Here is a 16,716-nt window from a genome sequence, read left to right as displayed (position 1 = left end):
ATTCTACTGAAAGTGCTAAGCAGAACTACAAGGTGCTTTCCAGTATTTGCTTGGCCTCTTCAGTGGTGGAATCAACAAGGTCCAATATGACCAAAACATTAATATTTCCAGTCCATACTTGTATTTGGCTGTATCTGGCATTTCTTTAGCCCTGGCAGTTTGTGAAGCCCAAGAAAAGGTACTTTGTACCTCTGAAAGCAAGTGAGGTGTATGGCAAGGCTATAGTAGGCCTGTGCTTTGTGATTGCACTATTGCAGTTAGGATGTGCTAGGCCATAGATAACCAGTTTGATCATACACTGGTATGTAATGGATTCTCTGCCATCGCATAACGTAGTACAGATTGGTCGAGCATCAGCATGTAGCTGAAGTTGAACCAATCTGCATACTCTACACAATAAGCAATTTGTTTGTGGTCAATGAACTATTCATTGAAAGGCAGCAAAAACCGCTCAACTGATTGGCACTGATTGAAAGTCTGTGGCCTGGAGTCAATAATTATATGGTTTGTTTTTGGGGAAAGAAAGCAGCACCTGCTTTATGTTCTCTTCTATAAATGAACAGCAGTCATTTACTTCTGTGGCAGAAGGTTAAGGGAATGCAGCTTGTGATGTTATTGAGACAAAGGCAAAACCTCACCTCCCCCACCCTACCCTCTTAGGCAGTAAAGTTAGTACTGGGTGGTGGTGGTGGGAGCAGGTTTTGCTCCTAGGTGACATGTGTTCCTCATTGCAGGGGTTTTATACATTTCTCTCCTTGAAGTGAACAGCTCTTATTGACTTCTGAAGCAGAAAATGAATTGATATAAAGATTAAAATGCACTTTTTTTTCTTTGCAGAAGAGGATTATGTTTCTTGCTTACATGAATGGGGAAAGGAGTTATTTCCCTGACATATCTGGCTGGCAATATGCACTGAATAGTAACCATAAATAGCCCAACCTCTGTTTGCAAACCTACTTTTAAACATGGTTTCAAAATGCCTCCGTTCTTGGCCTGCCATGATGTGTCTTATGTCCAAAGTGGGGGTAGAGGAGCAAGAATCACTATTCCCCAGTGGAACGAGGTAGGTTTTAAAGTCCTTAGCTTCTAGGGGCAATTCCTCTGCATCCAGACCTACTGATGGTAATTACTATAAAACACTAAGTGTGTTGTTCTAGGGCAATTTTGGTACCTGAGGGGGAGATCCTAAATCTCAGAGACCACTACAACAGCAGATGTCCCTCTTTACCTGTTTAGTGGAAAGGAGGGACATTGGTGATGCCACATCAGTTTCAGTGATCATGGGTAAGGGGAGGTATAGCCATGGGGGAGGTGATAAGCTACCATAAGGGCAAGGCTATCTATGCCTTGTTCCTTGCTCCCACTCCTCCCATGGGAAGAATTTCTGGTTGCTCATCTGCAGTGCCCACTGGCCTATGCGGGTGTTGTTTCATGCCAGGTTAGTATGCAATAAGACCACACTCATCCATGATTTGGTCATGGATGAAGGTGCCAATCTGGTATGTTTTACCAAGACCTGGGTGGGTGAGCTAGGAGGAAGTGATCTGACCCAGCTTTGCCTACCTAAATACTTGGTGCAACATCAGCACCTAAATATTTGGTGCAACATCAGGGATGGGGGGGAGAGAGTTGCTGTGTTCTACAGAACTTCCATATCAGTCACCAGTAAACCACTCCATCTTGTAGCTAGCTGTGATGGCCTTCACCTGGTGTTGTGCCAAGGAGACAGTAAACTAGGGATGCTGTTAGTGTACCATCCACCCTGCTGTCCAGCAGCTTCTGTGACCAATTTGAAGCTGCAGTGGGAAAGGAGCTAGAGATTGGGGACTGAATATGGATCCAATCTAATTGTCTTCCAACCACAAAGAAAATAGGGGTTGTGTTGTACCCCAGACTGAGGGAGAGCTAGATCGGGGAGTGGAGTCAGATAAGGATGAGGTTCTTTGGGAAGTGGGAGGATGGGAGAGTAGCGGGGTCGGTTCTGGCAGACCCCAAACTCCCATGCTGAGTACTTTCACGGATGCAGTTCCTGTCCCTCCTACGCATCCAACACCAGAGCAGTTGGGAAGCGACTCCCTGATCATGCCATCCATGGCCACACAGGAATCCTCGCTGGACACTTCAAATGCTTCCCAGCCAACCAGTGTTCAGCTTCCAGAGCACGTGCGATCACCTAGCAAAGTCCCCCTGTCTGATGTGCCATCTGAGACTTGCCCCCTCATCCTGCGCAAGGAGGCCTGAGAAGAGAGACTTTCAAAAGGTGGGACTCAGGTGGAGCCGCTGCTTGCCACAAAAACCTTCCCTACTTAAGTTGGTGCCTTCCGAGGCACAAGTGCTGAGTCAGCTTTCCCCAAACACTGCAGAGACTGCTTAGTTAGGATAGTTAAGAAAAGTAGTGAGTCAGAGTAGACAGGTGAATGAAGTGCACTGGTTTGGATGTAACCATAACTTTAATAAAAAGAGAAAAAGACATCACCTTGCCTCAGTCTGAATCCTTCAGCTTTGGGCAGGACAAGTTGTTTCTTCCTGAATCAATAACACTGCTCAAGCACTGCCCATTCTTAGATATCTGGAAGCATTTTGCAGATTTGTTCCCTCTTCCTTCTGGCGTGGGCGCTCTCCCTCCTTTTTCAGAGCCAATTGCTAGGCTATTAATATTAATATTAAATCTGCACTGATATTAAAGAAGCCAACTGCTTTCTGCAAACCCATTTTTAACTATGGTTGCAAACTGATTGGTGCTAACTATGGTTGCCATTAATATTGGTGTAGACATAACACTGACCATAGTTATTTCCCAAACTAGGAATGCGAGGAGGAGGATGCAGGGCACTCCAAAACATCTAACTATTATTAAGCAATTGGACAGTGTTACATCTGTGCTTTGCCTCTGTTGTTATGTCCATGCTCTGTAGCAACTTAATAGTTCAAGAATGTTTATGGGTTGCCAGTTTATATTGAATGTTGGTGCTAGTTTTGAACTTGGTGTGATTTTTCTGTATGTCTTCGAGTGTTCAGATTGTAACATAGAAAACAAGTGTGTCAGAACCTAACAACTGTCTTAATGTGGTAGTGGTGTTGATTTTATTTATTTATTCACTAATAGGCAAAAAACCTTGTGGTTTAAGAACATGCCTGTAGCCCACAGATATTTCTATCAAACTTTGGGCAGCTATAGTGAATGCATCAGGGGAGCAGGAGACCTGACCTTTTCTTGAGATATTGTACTGCCCCACAAATGTGTCAAAATGCAAATACAATTTGGGTTGGTCTTTCAGAGTCTAATCCACTTGCTGTGTAGCTTGGAAGAATTTGGTAACGTGCCTCTGAGCATATGGTGAGTGTTGGCAACACCTGCCAGCAGCCCTGGTTTTTCTCTCTTTTTACACTTTGAACTCTTGATTCTCTCTGACTGTTTTGTGTATCACCATGAAAACTTAGAGGGTTGTTAAGCAAGCATTTCTGAGTTCAGGACTGTAAGTTTTGTAAGGCTTTGTTTTGATATGATCTTATGGGAAGCATCAGAATGGCATGGTGTTTTTTTTTCAATTTAACATTGTGAAATGAGAAAAATCCATGCTGACTATAGTATACAGCCACAAGAGTGGCTGTATAATGAATTATTAAGTTTATGTTCACGTCTGTTACTGTCAGTGATCAGCGACTTCCTACCTGAGTGACAACCTTTCTTTCCTAAAACACAGGAGGCTAGCAGTGTTATTAATCTCAAATTTCCCAAGGTTAAGGAGGCCCTTCAAACAAGCTGGCTCTTCCTTATTTTCAGCCTTTCATTTCAAACAATTATGTTTTATGTTAATAAAACAGGATGGATAAGGAAGGTCAAAAGTAAGGATGGGTCAAAATCCATAGTCCATAAAAAAATAACTAATTCATTTCTTTTATCTTAATCCCAATCATAATATTAAAGCAGGCAGGTCTACAGAGCACATATGTGTCTCTCTCTCATCCTATGGTCACACCTTTAACCTCTTCTCACTCTCCCCCAGCCTGTGTGAAGGCCTTGGGATTACTTGGTCACTTGACATAAGTATGTCAACAAGATCAAGTGAGGGTCCAAAATAACCAGACATATCCTTGAAAACGGAGAACAGTTCACTATTTATAAAACTTGCTTCACTGGTCACAAACTGGTCCTCTTCAGAGACTTTGGTTTTCTGTTAAATGGTTGTACACAAGGTACTATCTCATATCATCTGACCTCTGTCACATTACCACTAGGCAGGAGGACATGTTAAAAAAACCCTGCAAAGTTGGCAGAATTTCTTTATAAAAAGGCTGCTACAAAGTTTTGACTGTCTTAGTTTATGTGTTTTTTGTGTGGTGGAGTTTATCTAAAATCACAGAAAGGTACTTAAACTAATTCTCCTTTCCCCCTTTAAAGTAAACATTCATTTTCCAATTGACAGGGAGCATTTCCCTTGAAAACAGTCGTTTGCTTCAGTGTTTAACATATGTGATGACTTTCCTGTTTTGCAAGGCAGACAAACTTCAGTGTTAATTAAATAATTACTAGTTCTCATATGCTTACAAGCTTTCCTTTATAGACGTTAGCATATCTATCTGCTTCGTAACATGCAACACAAGGTTTGAAGCTAGGGAAACTTGGCTGAGACATGTAAGTTGTAGGACTGCTGCAGGTCTTCCTGCTACCAGTAGTGCCTCAGCAAAGATTAACTAGAAAATGTATGGCATCAGATCCAGACTTAATTGTACTCAGAGTAAAGCCATTAAAATCAATCAATCTGCTCTAAATATTACTAAGTCTGGATCTAACCCAATACAGTTATTTACAGTGCTTTATACACTACCTTTTCAAGAGGATGTCCAATGAACTATAATATTACCAGCCATACCAGTAAGATTGATTGATTGCCAGAAAAAAGATGGGGGGAGGAGTCTGACCTTGTTGATTCTTCTTGACCTCCCAACCATGGTATTCTTCTAGACTGGCTCTACATGTTAGGAGTTGGAGGCACAGTCATATGGTGGTTCTGCTCCTACTTGCAGGGTCATTTCCAGAATGTAACTTTGGGGGTTGAGAGCCAGTGTGGTGTCGTGGTTAAGGACTAGGACCTGGGAGACCGGGGTTTGAATCCCCACACAGCCATGAAGCTCACTGGGTGACCTTGGGCCAGTTACTGCCTCTCAGCCTCAGAGGAAGGCAATGGTAAACCACCTCTGAATACCACTTACCATGAAAAACCTATTCGTAGGGTTGCCATAAGTCGGGATCGACTTGAAGGCAGTCCATTTCCATTTCCAACTTTGGGGGACTACTGCTCAGCTCTGTGGAAATTATCCTGCAGGGACCTACAGGAGTTGATCTTGTCCTCTTTGCTATCCAACAGCTATATTAAATAATTGGAAAATGATTATCAGGATTATCAGGAAATTTTGAGCAAGGTGTTGTCAATATGTGGATGGCACCTAGCTCTGTTTCTCTGTACCATCTGAATCATATGAGAAACAGTCGGTGATGGACAAGTATCTAGAGGCAGTAATGGGTGGATGTGGGCTAGCAAACTAAAGCTGAATACCAGCAAGACAAAGATACTGTGGGATGGTGGTTTTAAAGTCCAGGAATTGGGTAATGACCTGTTCTGGATGGGATTGCACTCCCTTTGAAATGACCAGTACCTGGTTTGAGGATACTCTTCGATCCAGCTTTGCCTCTGGAGACCCAAGTGGTCTTGGTAGTAAGGAGTGCCTTTCATCAACTTCACCTGGTCTGCCAGCTGTGCCGTTCCTGGTCAGAGATAGTCTAGCCACAGTTACCCTATACTGTAGTAATCCCCAGACTGGATTATTATAATGTGCTATATGTGGGCTATCCTTGAAGACAGCTTGGACGTTGCACCTATTGATGAATGGGGCTGTTTGGATGGTAGTCCAAGATGGGCCCTCGTAAGAATAGTACTGAGGGAATTGCACTGATTGCTGATATGCTTAATATCTGAACAATATTCCCAAATTGACCTGCTTGTGCCTTATGTTCTTGAGGGAAGGGCCTTGGTGGTGGTCCCATCTCTAGCCTAAGTATGAAGGGTGGACGCAAGTGCCTCCTGCTTGGTAGCATCCTATCTCTGGAATGATCTACCTTGGTAGGTGCATCTTACACGATCATTGATGTCTTTCTGGCATCAGTTGATAAAGATGCACCTTTTTGCAGAGGCGCTTGGAAGTTCTTAGTTTTATGTTACTGATATGTACTGAAGCTGTTGATATAGGGTGGAATTTTGTTATGAGAGTTTTAATTATGCTATTTTAATTATTTATTTTTATGTAATAGATGCATCGAAAATTTATATGATTTCTTGGGACCCTGTTCTGAATTACAGGCTTATAATGTAATCAATCAATCAACCAACCAACCAAATAAGCATTTAATAACAACAGTATAAAACTATGCAAGTCACAACAGAAGGCGAAGAGGGAATAATCTACTTAATTTGGGGAGCAGAATTTAGGCCATTCTCTTCTGCCACTTTCTAGGATTTTGGAATGTGGAAAAAACAAGTAAGACTTGGCAGGATGTCTAGGCCAGGCTGGATTGGTTTCATAGCTATAGTAAAGGCACAACAGTGCAAGTACGGCTGCTTACAGAAAAAGGACTGCAAGTCTCTGGGAGAGATGGTGGTTGTGTTACTGGGTGCTTTTCTCCTCCTTTTATTGCAAAATATTCAATGACCAAGAAATCCAACTTGGTCATGTTAACTGTGATCATAATAAGCTGTTCAAATTAAAGTTGCTTAATTGCACTCCATTTTCTGTATTACACTATTGCAGTAGATCATTTTAGACAGTGCTCAACCATAGCTAGCGTCTTCCTTCCCTAGCTATGGAAAGCCAATAGTCTTTAGAGGCTTGGAAGAGGGAGGGAGTACATGAGTCCCAGGTTCACTGGTCTCAGCATTTCGGTGTGTTGTTGGGCAATAGGCTTCTTCTACTATTTGGAGATGGAGAAACATCAGTGACATTTATGCTGAGCTGATCATTACTCATTCCAGGATCGTTCTCAGAACTGTACAAACAGTATGTAGGCCTGGAGACATTGAGTAGTGGAGACATTGGGTAGAAGGGGACAGAGTGGCAATTAGAGTTACCAGATCTCCAGTTTTCGGCCGGAGTCTCCGGCTTTAGGGGTGTTTTCTGGCTCATCGGCCAGACCACACCCCCTGTCCCTGGATCTCCGGTTTTTGGTGTGGTGTGGCATGGCCACCCAGCAGGGCTGGCCGCAGGGCAGGAGATCCCAAGCCCCCCGCCATTCCCCCGCTCTACTTACCGTTCTCTTTGTTGTTTTTTGCAGCACGCACAGGTTTGCCATCAATTAAGATGGCAGCTGAGGTTTCCCTAAGGGGCTGAAGCCTCTGCCGCCATCTTGGTTGATGGCATGCATGTGTGCTACATGCTTGTATTCCTGCCATCAACCAAGATGGCGGCAGAGGCTTCAGCCCCTTAGGGAAACCTCAGCCGCCATCTTAATTGATGGTAAACCTGCGTGTGCTGCAAAAAACAGCAGAGAGAAAGGTAGGTGAAGCGGGAGAATGGTGGGTGGCTCTGAAGCTTCTGCCCTGCTATCCTGCCACAGATTGCGGAAGGAGAGCACAGAGGCCCCGCAGCTGGTCAGCCACTGTGAGAAGAGGATGTGCTGGACTGGATGAGCCCACGTTGGCCTGATCCAGCACTGCAGGGCTCTTCTTAGGTTTTTAACCCACCATCCTCCATGAGGACTAGACAGCCACCCTTCATCTCTGGTGCTGCTCCCTCCCCAGGACTGATAGGGTGCTGCCTGGATTAACCACCCTCTAATAGTCTCCTGCCCCCCTGTCCCAAAAAACAAAACTGAACCAAACCCTCCTCACTCACTTGGGTCAATGCAGGTGGGCACCCCCTCATGCCACACCTTCTTGCAGGTTGACTTCAGTTTGGGCTCCTGCCAAAAGAGCCCCCCTTCTCCCAGTTTCCCTTCTCCCTCAAACATGCCTGGAGCCACCCCTGACATCCTCTCCCCCCTCTGGAACTCCCCACACTTCCTGGGGAAGGACTGTGGCTGAGTGGGCAGAGCACCTGCTTCGCATGTAGAAGGTCCCAGGTTCATCTCCAGGTGGGGCTTGGGAAGACTCGTGCCTGAAACGCAGGAGAGCTGCTGCCAGTCAGTGTAGGCAGTACAGAGATAGATGTACCAATGGTTAGACTTGGTGGCAGGCAGCTCCCTATGCCCCCCCTTCATTGACTGCACCTCATACACTGAGGCTCAGGTACATGGCCCCTCCTTTTGCCTTAAGATGCCGCTGGTGATGTGCACACACCATGCACTAATTAATGCATGGCGTATCTATAATTATTATAAGTTTGTAGACTCTGTGGAACAACTGCCCTGGTGTGCTTTCCGGTGCTAGACTAGAAGAGATGTGTTCCATACTTGGGTTTAGGCCTCTAGTGCTTGGAGCACTCCAGGACAACACATTTTAAAATAAGAAGCATGTGTGGGAGAGTGACTAAAGCTAGAAAATGTAATAAGTGGAGGGGTTTTTAAATGAGACTAACTAGTGCTTCCAGCATAAGGAAAATATATTTCAGAAGTTCTGTAATTAATATGTAATAGGAGAGCTTTAGATTTTAACATCACAGGATTTAGAAAAATGTTACTGGCTTAAGCAGAGGGTAATGGGAATGTACAACGTGGTGTGTATAGTGGAAGAACTATTTCTCCTAAGGATTATCACAGTTACCTAAAATAATTCTTGCAGTACTTTGATCTTCATCAAATCTGAACTTCTAGGTATTTGTGCAAGAGATTGGATTTACTATCTGGATAGACCATATTTCATGCTCCTCTATTCCTCTAAGATGCAATGAGTGATTTAAATAATTCATTAATTTATATTATTTGTTGGAGCTAGTGTTAATGTTCATATTATTATTATTATTATTATTATTATTATTATTATTATTATATCCCGCCCTTCCTCCCAGCAGGAGCCCAGGGCAGCAAGTAAACAGGACAGATCTGTCCTTGAGAGAACCTCTCTCTCTCTCTCTCTCTCTCTCTCTCTCTCTCTCTCTCTCTCCACACACCCTATCCCTAGGCGTCCATCTCTTGAAGTTTGCAAAGAATTTACTTGGTTCTTGCACAGAAGTCGAGAGAAGGTGTTTTGGACAGGAAAGGCATTTTTTTTGTTTGAATGGTATGCTCCAAGCAACTGTGGTTGATACTTAATGTATCATGCTTTATGATGTCACTAGGGCCCGCCCTGTGACATCACTAGGGCCCACCCTGTGACATCACTAGGGCCCGCCCTGTGACATCACTAGGCCCTGCCCCATGACATCTCAGGTTTTGGGATGCTTCTGACCTGGCAACCCTAGTGGCAATGGAGGTAGGGGAGATGAAAACTGAGTATGTTGAGAATAGAGAAGGATAGAGGGAGAGGCCTTGAGGAAAGAACAGCATGGGTGGATTTACCTTGTCTTCATCCAGCTAAATTACATGAATTGGGGCCTACTCAGCACTACAGTTTCAGTTTTACAACTGCAGAGTTCTTTTAAAAACAATCTTTATTGCTGTAGGATGGAAATCTGTGTGCATACTTCCTGTTGCAAAGTCTGAGTGTGCACAGCTTTGGTAAATGGTACAAAATGAGAGTGATCATTTGCAAAGTATTCTCTTTGGAACAGAATGATGAAAAGCACAAAGAAACATAGCTGAAAGTCTGATGTAGTGGACATGCCAGTGGTGTAGCTGGATAAAATAATGATTTAAAAGTTGGCAAGAAATATTATTCTGTTTAACGCCTTATTTTTTGAGCGTTCTAGACATGCATATATTAGATGAAATGAAATAATGCTGTCTAGATGTCAGGGCAAGAAAAAGAGATAGTTCACTTGCAACTCTTCCCCTCTGCCCGAAGTCAAATGGTGGCCCAAGATACCACAGGGAAGTTGGCAGTGTTTGTTTTGTTGTATGGTGTGGGAACTCTTCTTTTATACATGCAGTTATTTTTCCAGGGCAATACTTCTATTTACTCCAATTCTCCAAAAAGTGAGAAACGTGCAGCAAAGTGATCAGTAAGGAAGAAGCAGCTGTTTCGATAGATCCATGCCTTTCATTTAACCAAGAAATTATAGCATTGGAGCAGACAAAGAACAGATTCATGTAACACTTTTTTTGTATTATAACCAGTGCATCCCAGTTTTCAGGTGGGCACAACTGATTGTCAGTTGATGACAGAAGCTGTATAGGAGGCTTGTCCTAACAAGCAATAATTGTGTAATTAAGGGCTTTTAATCAAGTCATGGAATCTTAATTCATTCTTTGCCTTCATTTTGTTGAAAGTTAATGTCATCCTCACTGAAAGAAATCCATCAGCAATCCTTTGTTCTCCAAACCCTTTGCAAGTGCTAGTGGAGTATTCAACTTTTGTTTGTGTACAAGTCAGACAAGTGGTAAAACCTGTCCTGCACCAAAACTAATACCCCAAATCAAATGAAGGGTGAATCTTGTTTAGTCCCTGTCATTTCAAACAACTAAGCATTGCATTCCAAAATCATAATTTTGGGAGTATTTCAAAAGTGAAGCCCCGTGCAGGAGTTTCCTGAGCAAATGTGATCTTTAAGAGCAGGAAACAAATGAAAAGTTAACAATCCAGGCTCTTAGCTTTCTGGTTCATTAGCACACTTTGAGCCTGACTCGTCAGAGCACTGAAAACACAGTGCTCCATCCCCTGCAACCCTGACGTTGTCTTTGGGAGGATTGAGGCAATTCTTTGCTGATATGCTGGCCCTCTCCCTGAGATAGCGGCCCATTTATTTTGTCTGTTGGAGGTCGCTGATTCATAGGGTTGCCATAAGTCGTAATCAACTTGAAGGCACATAACAACAAAGGAGTTCTGAAGAAGCCTTTGTGAACTGAGGCATCTCGATTTCCATATCCCTGTTCTGTTTCTGCTTCTTAGAATTCATTTATTTACCCTTTTCAAACAGCAACCAGGAAGTTCAGTAGTAAAGTACTTCTCTTCCGTATTCTCTGTGCTTCAAATTCAGGCCAATAATAATGAAGTCACCCATGCAGTGTTCCACATGACCTATTTAAACTGAATTGCTTTGTCTATCTGTATAAACACCTCAGTGATGGCCTAGATGGTGCTCTGTTTCTGTGGCTAGGAATAACCTGCTTTAAATCTAGCTTTAGGGAGAAAGGAATTTAGGTTTTCTGTTTCTGCTTTGTCCCCAGGCTAAAAAGAACAGTGGTGGTTATCCCATAATCCCATGCAAAAATACAAAGGATGATTGAGGTTTTTATGCCTTTCAGAAGGGCATTCTACCCAGCCATTTCTGCTCAGGAGGACAAAAGTGGTGATGTTTTGTATTTTTCTCAGTGTCCCTTTCAAATGTCCCACAGAAAACAACATGAAATTCTTGCTGAATCTTCCACCTGTATTTAGCACTGGCGTTTTACTGTACAAGCGTAAACCATAGAGCAGTCAGAGCACATCCAGCAGTAAGCCAGGGGTAAATTGACAGTGCATTCATTCAGCTTTCTAGAATGTGGCAGTTGACTATGATGGAACGTTGGCAGTGATGAGTTGAAGGCAGACAGACCTTCTAAAGTGTGGTTGCATTCATTTGAACACACACATCTGCTACATTCTGAGGCATTTTTTTCTGGGCAGAATATGTGCTTTCAAACCACTTCCACCACACTTGTCTATCCACCCTCACTGTAAGAGAGAAACTTTGTAGTTGGCTACTGTAGATTCATTTTCATTAATTAATCAAAACTTTTATATCCCACTCTTCCAATGTAAAAAGATTGCTCAGGGCAGCTCACAATATAGAACGTTATAATTTCAATGAAAAATTATAAAACGATTGCAAAAAAAGCAATGGAGTGAACAGTTAAAAATTAATGAAACATTGTCTACCTCATAAAATAAAACCCTGCTGGAATAAAAAGTTCTTCAGTAACCAGTGAAAGACAGTGAAGGAGGAAGCCAACCACACTTTATGGGGCATAACGTTCCATAATCTGGGTGGAGTTGCTGAGAAGACCCCCTCTCTTGTTCCACCCAGTTGTGCTTCCACTCTAAAGCAAGTGTCCATGTGCATCTTTGCAGCTACATTGTGGACCAAGTGGAGATTCCAAAAACTTTTTAAAGGTAGCTCTGTATGTAGTGTGGTTTCCTGGGAAGAGGGATTGACTGTTAAACCACTCTGGCAATTGCAGTGCTGTCAGGGGAATGGGGTCTCCTAACAACTGTCAACACCCTTAAACTATAGTTCCTAGGATTGTTTGGGAGACGCCATGGCTGTTTAAAGTGGTATGATACTGATTTAAATGTGTAGTGTGGATGGGGCTTTAGTCTGAGTATGGATAAAGTCATACATGTTCAAAGTCTCTAGCAAAATTGTCACAACAGGCTGCCATGGTCTCATCCTTCAGCCTCTCTGGCCTTTGATGAAAAAAACCTTTTATTTCCCTTTCTGTTCTAAAACTGTGGCACACATATGTAGAGTGTTTATAGATATGTTTTAGGTTTTTTTTCAGGATCTTGCTACTATTGAAAGGTTACAGTCCCCACAATCTTCATCTACTTTTGTTTCTAGCTCAGCAGCATCCAGTTGGCAAAGTAGGAAGACTACATAGATGGGAGGACAAGAGCACTTGGTAATAATTAGCCATTTTATAAGCAAAACCTTGTCATGATTCTCTTTTCTGTTTTACAAACTGAGTTTATGTATATTCAGTACTAATGTTTTGTATACCCAGTAGTGAGTTAAAAATTCAGGTTACTGGTGATATCTATTATAATGCTTTTATTTTTTATCCTGGACAAAGCAAGCTACACACACTACATTAGTTTATTTATAAAGGAGAAGTAAGTTCAAGTAGGACCTTAGTACAATTAGCCATGTAAAATAAAAATGATGGATAGCCGAGATGACAGACCTCCTCAAGTCCAGATGCTTTTCCTGTGATTTCACTGGACAATTATTTTAGCTTTTGCCAAGAAATATTTCATGTCTTACAATATAACTGTAGGATTTGCAGTATTATTGTATTCCAAAGATTGCTAGAATTATGAGGTTATTAAATAAAACCTGGCAGCTCTTCCAAGTTCCTTAAAAGCACTTTGTTGCATTATAAGATATAAAATTACTTTTCTGATAGTATCCCTATCCTGTATCCAGATTGCCATCAGATTCTTCTTAAGCACCAACAATCATTGGTGCTTATTGCCTCTCTGTGTTGGAACTTAATGGGATTTTCTTTAATATCCTGTACCAGGGGGTGGGTTGGGGACAGTCTGAATTATTTCTGATCTGTACATTTGAAGAAAGCAGCAAGATTCATTTTACACTTCAACGCCAGCTTCTTGTAATGAGTGTGGTTCTGTTGCTCTGACATGACCAGTGCAGGTCTTACCACCTTGTTCATTTCATTTTGCAATGTGTAGTTCTCGTTTGAATCTTGGTTATTATTGTTTATTGTATTTATATACCGCCCCATAGCCGAAGCTCTCTGGGCGGCTTACAGTGCATAAAAACACCAAAAACACATATACAAATTTAAAACACATCTTTTAAAAACAATTTAAAACACAATTTAAACATTTAAAACAATTTAAAACACATGCTAAAATGCCTGGGAGAAAAGGAAAGTCTTGATCTGGCACCGAAAAGATAACAGTGATGGCGCCAGGCACACCTCATCAGGCAGGTCATTCCATAATTTGGGGACCACCACTGAGAAGGCCCTCTCCCTTGTTGCCACCCTCTGAGCTTCCCATGGAGTAGGCACCCGGAGGAGGGCCTCAGATGTTGAGCGTAGTGTACGGGTTGGTTTGTATCAGGAGAGGCGTTCCATCAGGTATTGTGGTCCCAAGCCGTGTAAGGCTTTATAGGTTAAAACCAGCACCTTGAATCGAGCTCGGAAACATACAGGCAGCCAATGCAAGCGGGCCAGAATCGGTTTTATACGTTTGGACCGTCTGGTCCCTGTTACCAATCATCTTCAAAGGCAGCCCCACGTAGAGTGCATTGCAGTAATCTAACTTGGAGGTTACCAGACTCTACCAACTCTAGATATGTAACAATTATTTTAATATGATGACATAAATATAACAAAAACTGAAGAATTATTTTAAATTACAAGTAACTGGGACAGACATTGTTTCATGCAGAGGAAGTATCTATGTAGAAAAGTACGTATGATAAACATAAACAATGGTAGTTTTAATTTTTGCAGACATTTAGATACAGCATTAAACTGGAATTGATAGTGAAAACCCACAACAAACACATGCGTTGTGTCCAGATACAAAATTGGAAATATTAGGTACTGAAAGAAAGCAATAAAGATAATTATTTAAACTTTCTGTATTCCTGTCAGTATCTATTAAAGAAGTATTTGAGTGGGAGACTGCATATGAAGAGAATGGATGTGAAAAATGATTTTACTTCATAAACAAAGTTGTATTGTCACAGAAGAAAAATAAAACTATATGGATGAGGTAACGTGCCAAGGATGAATTTAAGTTTTGCTCAGATAAGTTAACGGTTAAATACTGAAGGCCTTCCTTCAGATTTTATTAAAAACAACACAATGCATTGTGAAAACAGTTCCCAAACCACTATGCATTATACCTAAAGGATGCCTGTCTGACAGAGTTTGTGTTTTGCTACTGATGGGCTGAATAGTTTTGTAATGTTGTTGAAATGTTGTCTAATCTTAAATTAAATACTTTTCCATTATTGAAGTTGAACGAAAACAAATAAGATTAGTTTATTTTAATCATACTGTGAGGCTTAATTTTTCTAAAGAATCACCTTCTCAGCTCTTTTAGAGATTATATGGCTCCTTTCACATTGCACTTTATTCCGTTATTCTGATGATTTCGTACCTGGTCAGCCATAGCGTGCGATCAGCTGGAGTGCAGGAAGGAGCGCACGAGCTCCCTGCATTACAGCTGATTGTGTGCTCCAGCTGATTGCTGTCAGGTGGAACACTGTGGCTGGAGCTCCCCACACTACAGCTGATGGCCCTGCTGGCGCCGCCGTATTAGCGGAACGTCGAAAAGTGGGTTGCCGAAAAGCGGGGCCCTACTGTACATAGGAACCCAGGAAGCCAGACGCTTGGCTCATCTAGTTCAGGTATGGGGGACCGTTGGCCCTCCTAGACATTGCTGAACTACAACTCCCATCAGCTCCAGCAAGCATGGTTTATGGCCAGGGAAGATGGGAGTTGTAGTTCAGCAACATCTGGAGGTCCAAAGGTTCCTCATATCTGATCTAGTTGCATACTGTCTATACCTAGAAAGGGGAACCTGTAGCCCTTCAGATGATGATGGGCTCCAATTTCCCATGGAACACCTCTCCTGACACGAACCCACCCATATGCTACGCTCAACATCAAAGGCCCTCCTCCGGGTGCCTATTCCGAGGGAAGCTCAAGGGAGAGGGCTTTCTCAGTGATGGCCCCCAAATTATGGAATGATGTATTTGATGAGGTGCGCCTGGCACCAACACTGTTATCTTTGTATATTTGTTTTTAATGTTTTTAATTGTTGTAAACCACCCAGAGAGCTTCGGCTATGGGGCGGTATACAAATGTAATAAATAATAATCATCATCATTCCTGTCCATTGGCCATGCTGGCTGGGGCTGATGGGAGCTGCAGTCCAACAACTGTAGGGGCACTAGTCTTCACTGACTGGCAGAAGTTCTCTAGGATTTTAGAGAGTATTCTTTCTCAGTTTTTTCTGGAGATGGTAGGGATTGATTTTGTATGTAATCTTTTGTATGCAAAATGCATGCTCTACAATAAACCTAAAGGCCTTTTAGGATTCTTTGTTACCTTATCAAGGATTTCTTCATAAGGAATTAATGGAAGACAAGTTTCCCTGAAATACAGAAAATTTGCTCACCATTACTGATCCTTTTCCTGTAATGTCATTGAAAAGGAGTGTTGTATGCATTCTAAGGCATCCACTATTTGCTTGGGTCCATCACACTTTAGTGATATCCTGCATAGAAAGTGTCCTACAATGCTTTCTGAGGTGTCACATATTACAGAAGTGCACTCCACTTCATTGCCAACTCTGTTGGGTAGCCCAGTAGAAATAGGAGTCCCATCCTTTCCTGCTGTCACCACCCACTTAGGTGTCTCCTAGGGCAAGGGGCGTGGAATTTCCACTGCCTTACAGTGGTCTTCTTAGGAGTAGGGAAACAGCCAGCTCTATGCAAAGTCTCCTGCTTGGTAACTTCAGCCAGTCTCCTGATCAGCTCTCCTAGGCATTTTAACAACAGCCAGTAGCATAGCCCAAGCAGCCTAAGCCACATGGGAGGACAGCCAGCCCTTGTGTGTGTTGACAAACCAGTACAGCCCAGGAATCCAATTCAGCAGTTAGTTCAAAATAGGGTTGCCAGATGTCTGATTTTTGCCTGGAGACTCTGGATTTTGGCAGTCCTCTCCAGGTCTCCAGGTGAGACACCTTAATCTCCGGACTCTCAGCTTTAATTTTAAAAAAATAACTAAGTTTCTAGGTGGTCTGGTTCACAAGATATACACCAAAATGTCAGCTGCCACCCTGCAACTTCTGTTAAATCAGCTTGTAGCAAGCTGCTCTAACCCAGCCCTTTCAGGTTTGCAGCCAATAAGTGAAGTCAGGGTTCTGATTTGTTGACCTCCAGGAA

The 16,716-nt window shown here is 42.5% G+C and overlaps 1 protein-coding gene across 5 annotated transcripts in view; it reads left to right on the top strand.

The window, feature by feature from the left end:
* Window positions 1-16,716, top strand: part of B3GNTL1 (UDP-GlcNAc:betaGal beta-1,3-N-acetylglucosaminyltransferase like 1) — a 368,072-nt gene that overhangs the window by 149,988 nt on the left and 201,368 nt on the right. The window contains exon 1 of one of the 5 annotated variants that reach the window (XM_061621838.1): window positions 12,626-12,688. The exons of the other annotated variants lie outside the window; for them this stretch is intronic. Coding sequence (XP_061477822.1) covers window positions 12,668-12,688 — 21 coding nt within the window. The 5' untranslated portion in view covers window positions 12,626-12,667. Of the gene's footprint in view, window positions 1-12,625; window positions 12,689-16,716 lie in introns of those variants that run through there. 5 annotated transcript variants of the gene reach the window in all.

The sequence above is a fragment of the Rhineura floridana genome, chromosome 3 (genome assembly GCF_030035675.1).
Source record: "Rhineura floridana isolate rRhiFlo1 chromosome 3, rRhiFlo1.hap2, whole genome shotgun sequence".
NCBI classification, from domain to species: Eukaryota; Metazoa; Chordata; class Lepidosauria; order Squamata; family Rhineuridae; genus Rhineura; species Rhineura floridana.
This window is presented reverse-complemented; position numbering and strand designations above follow the sequence as displayed.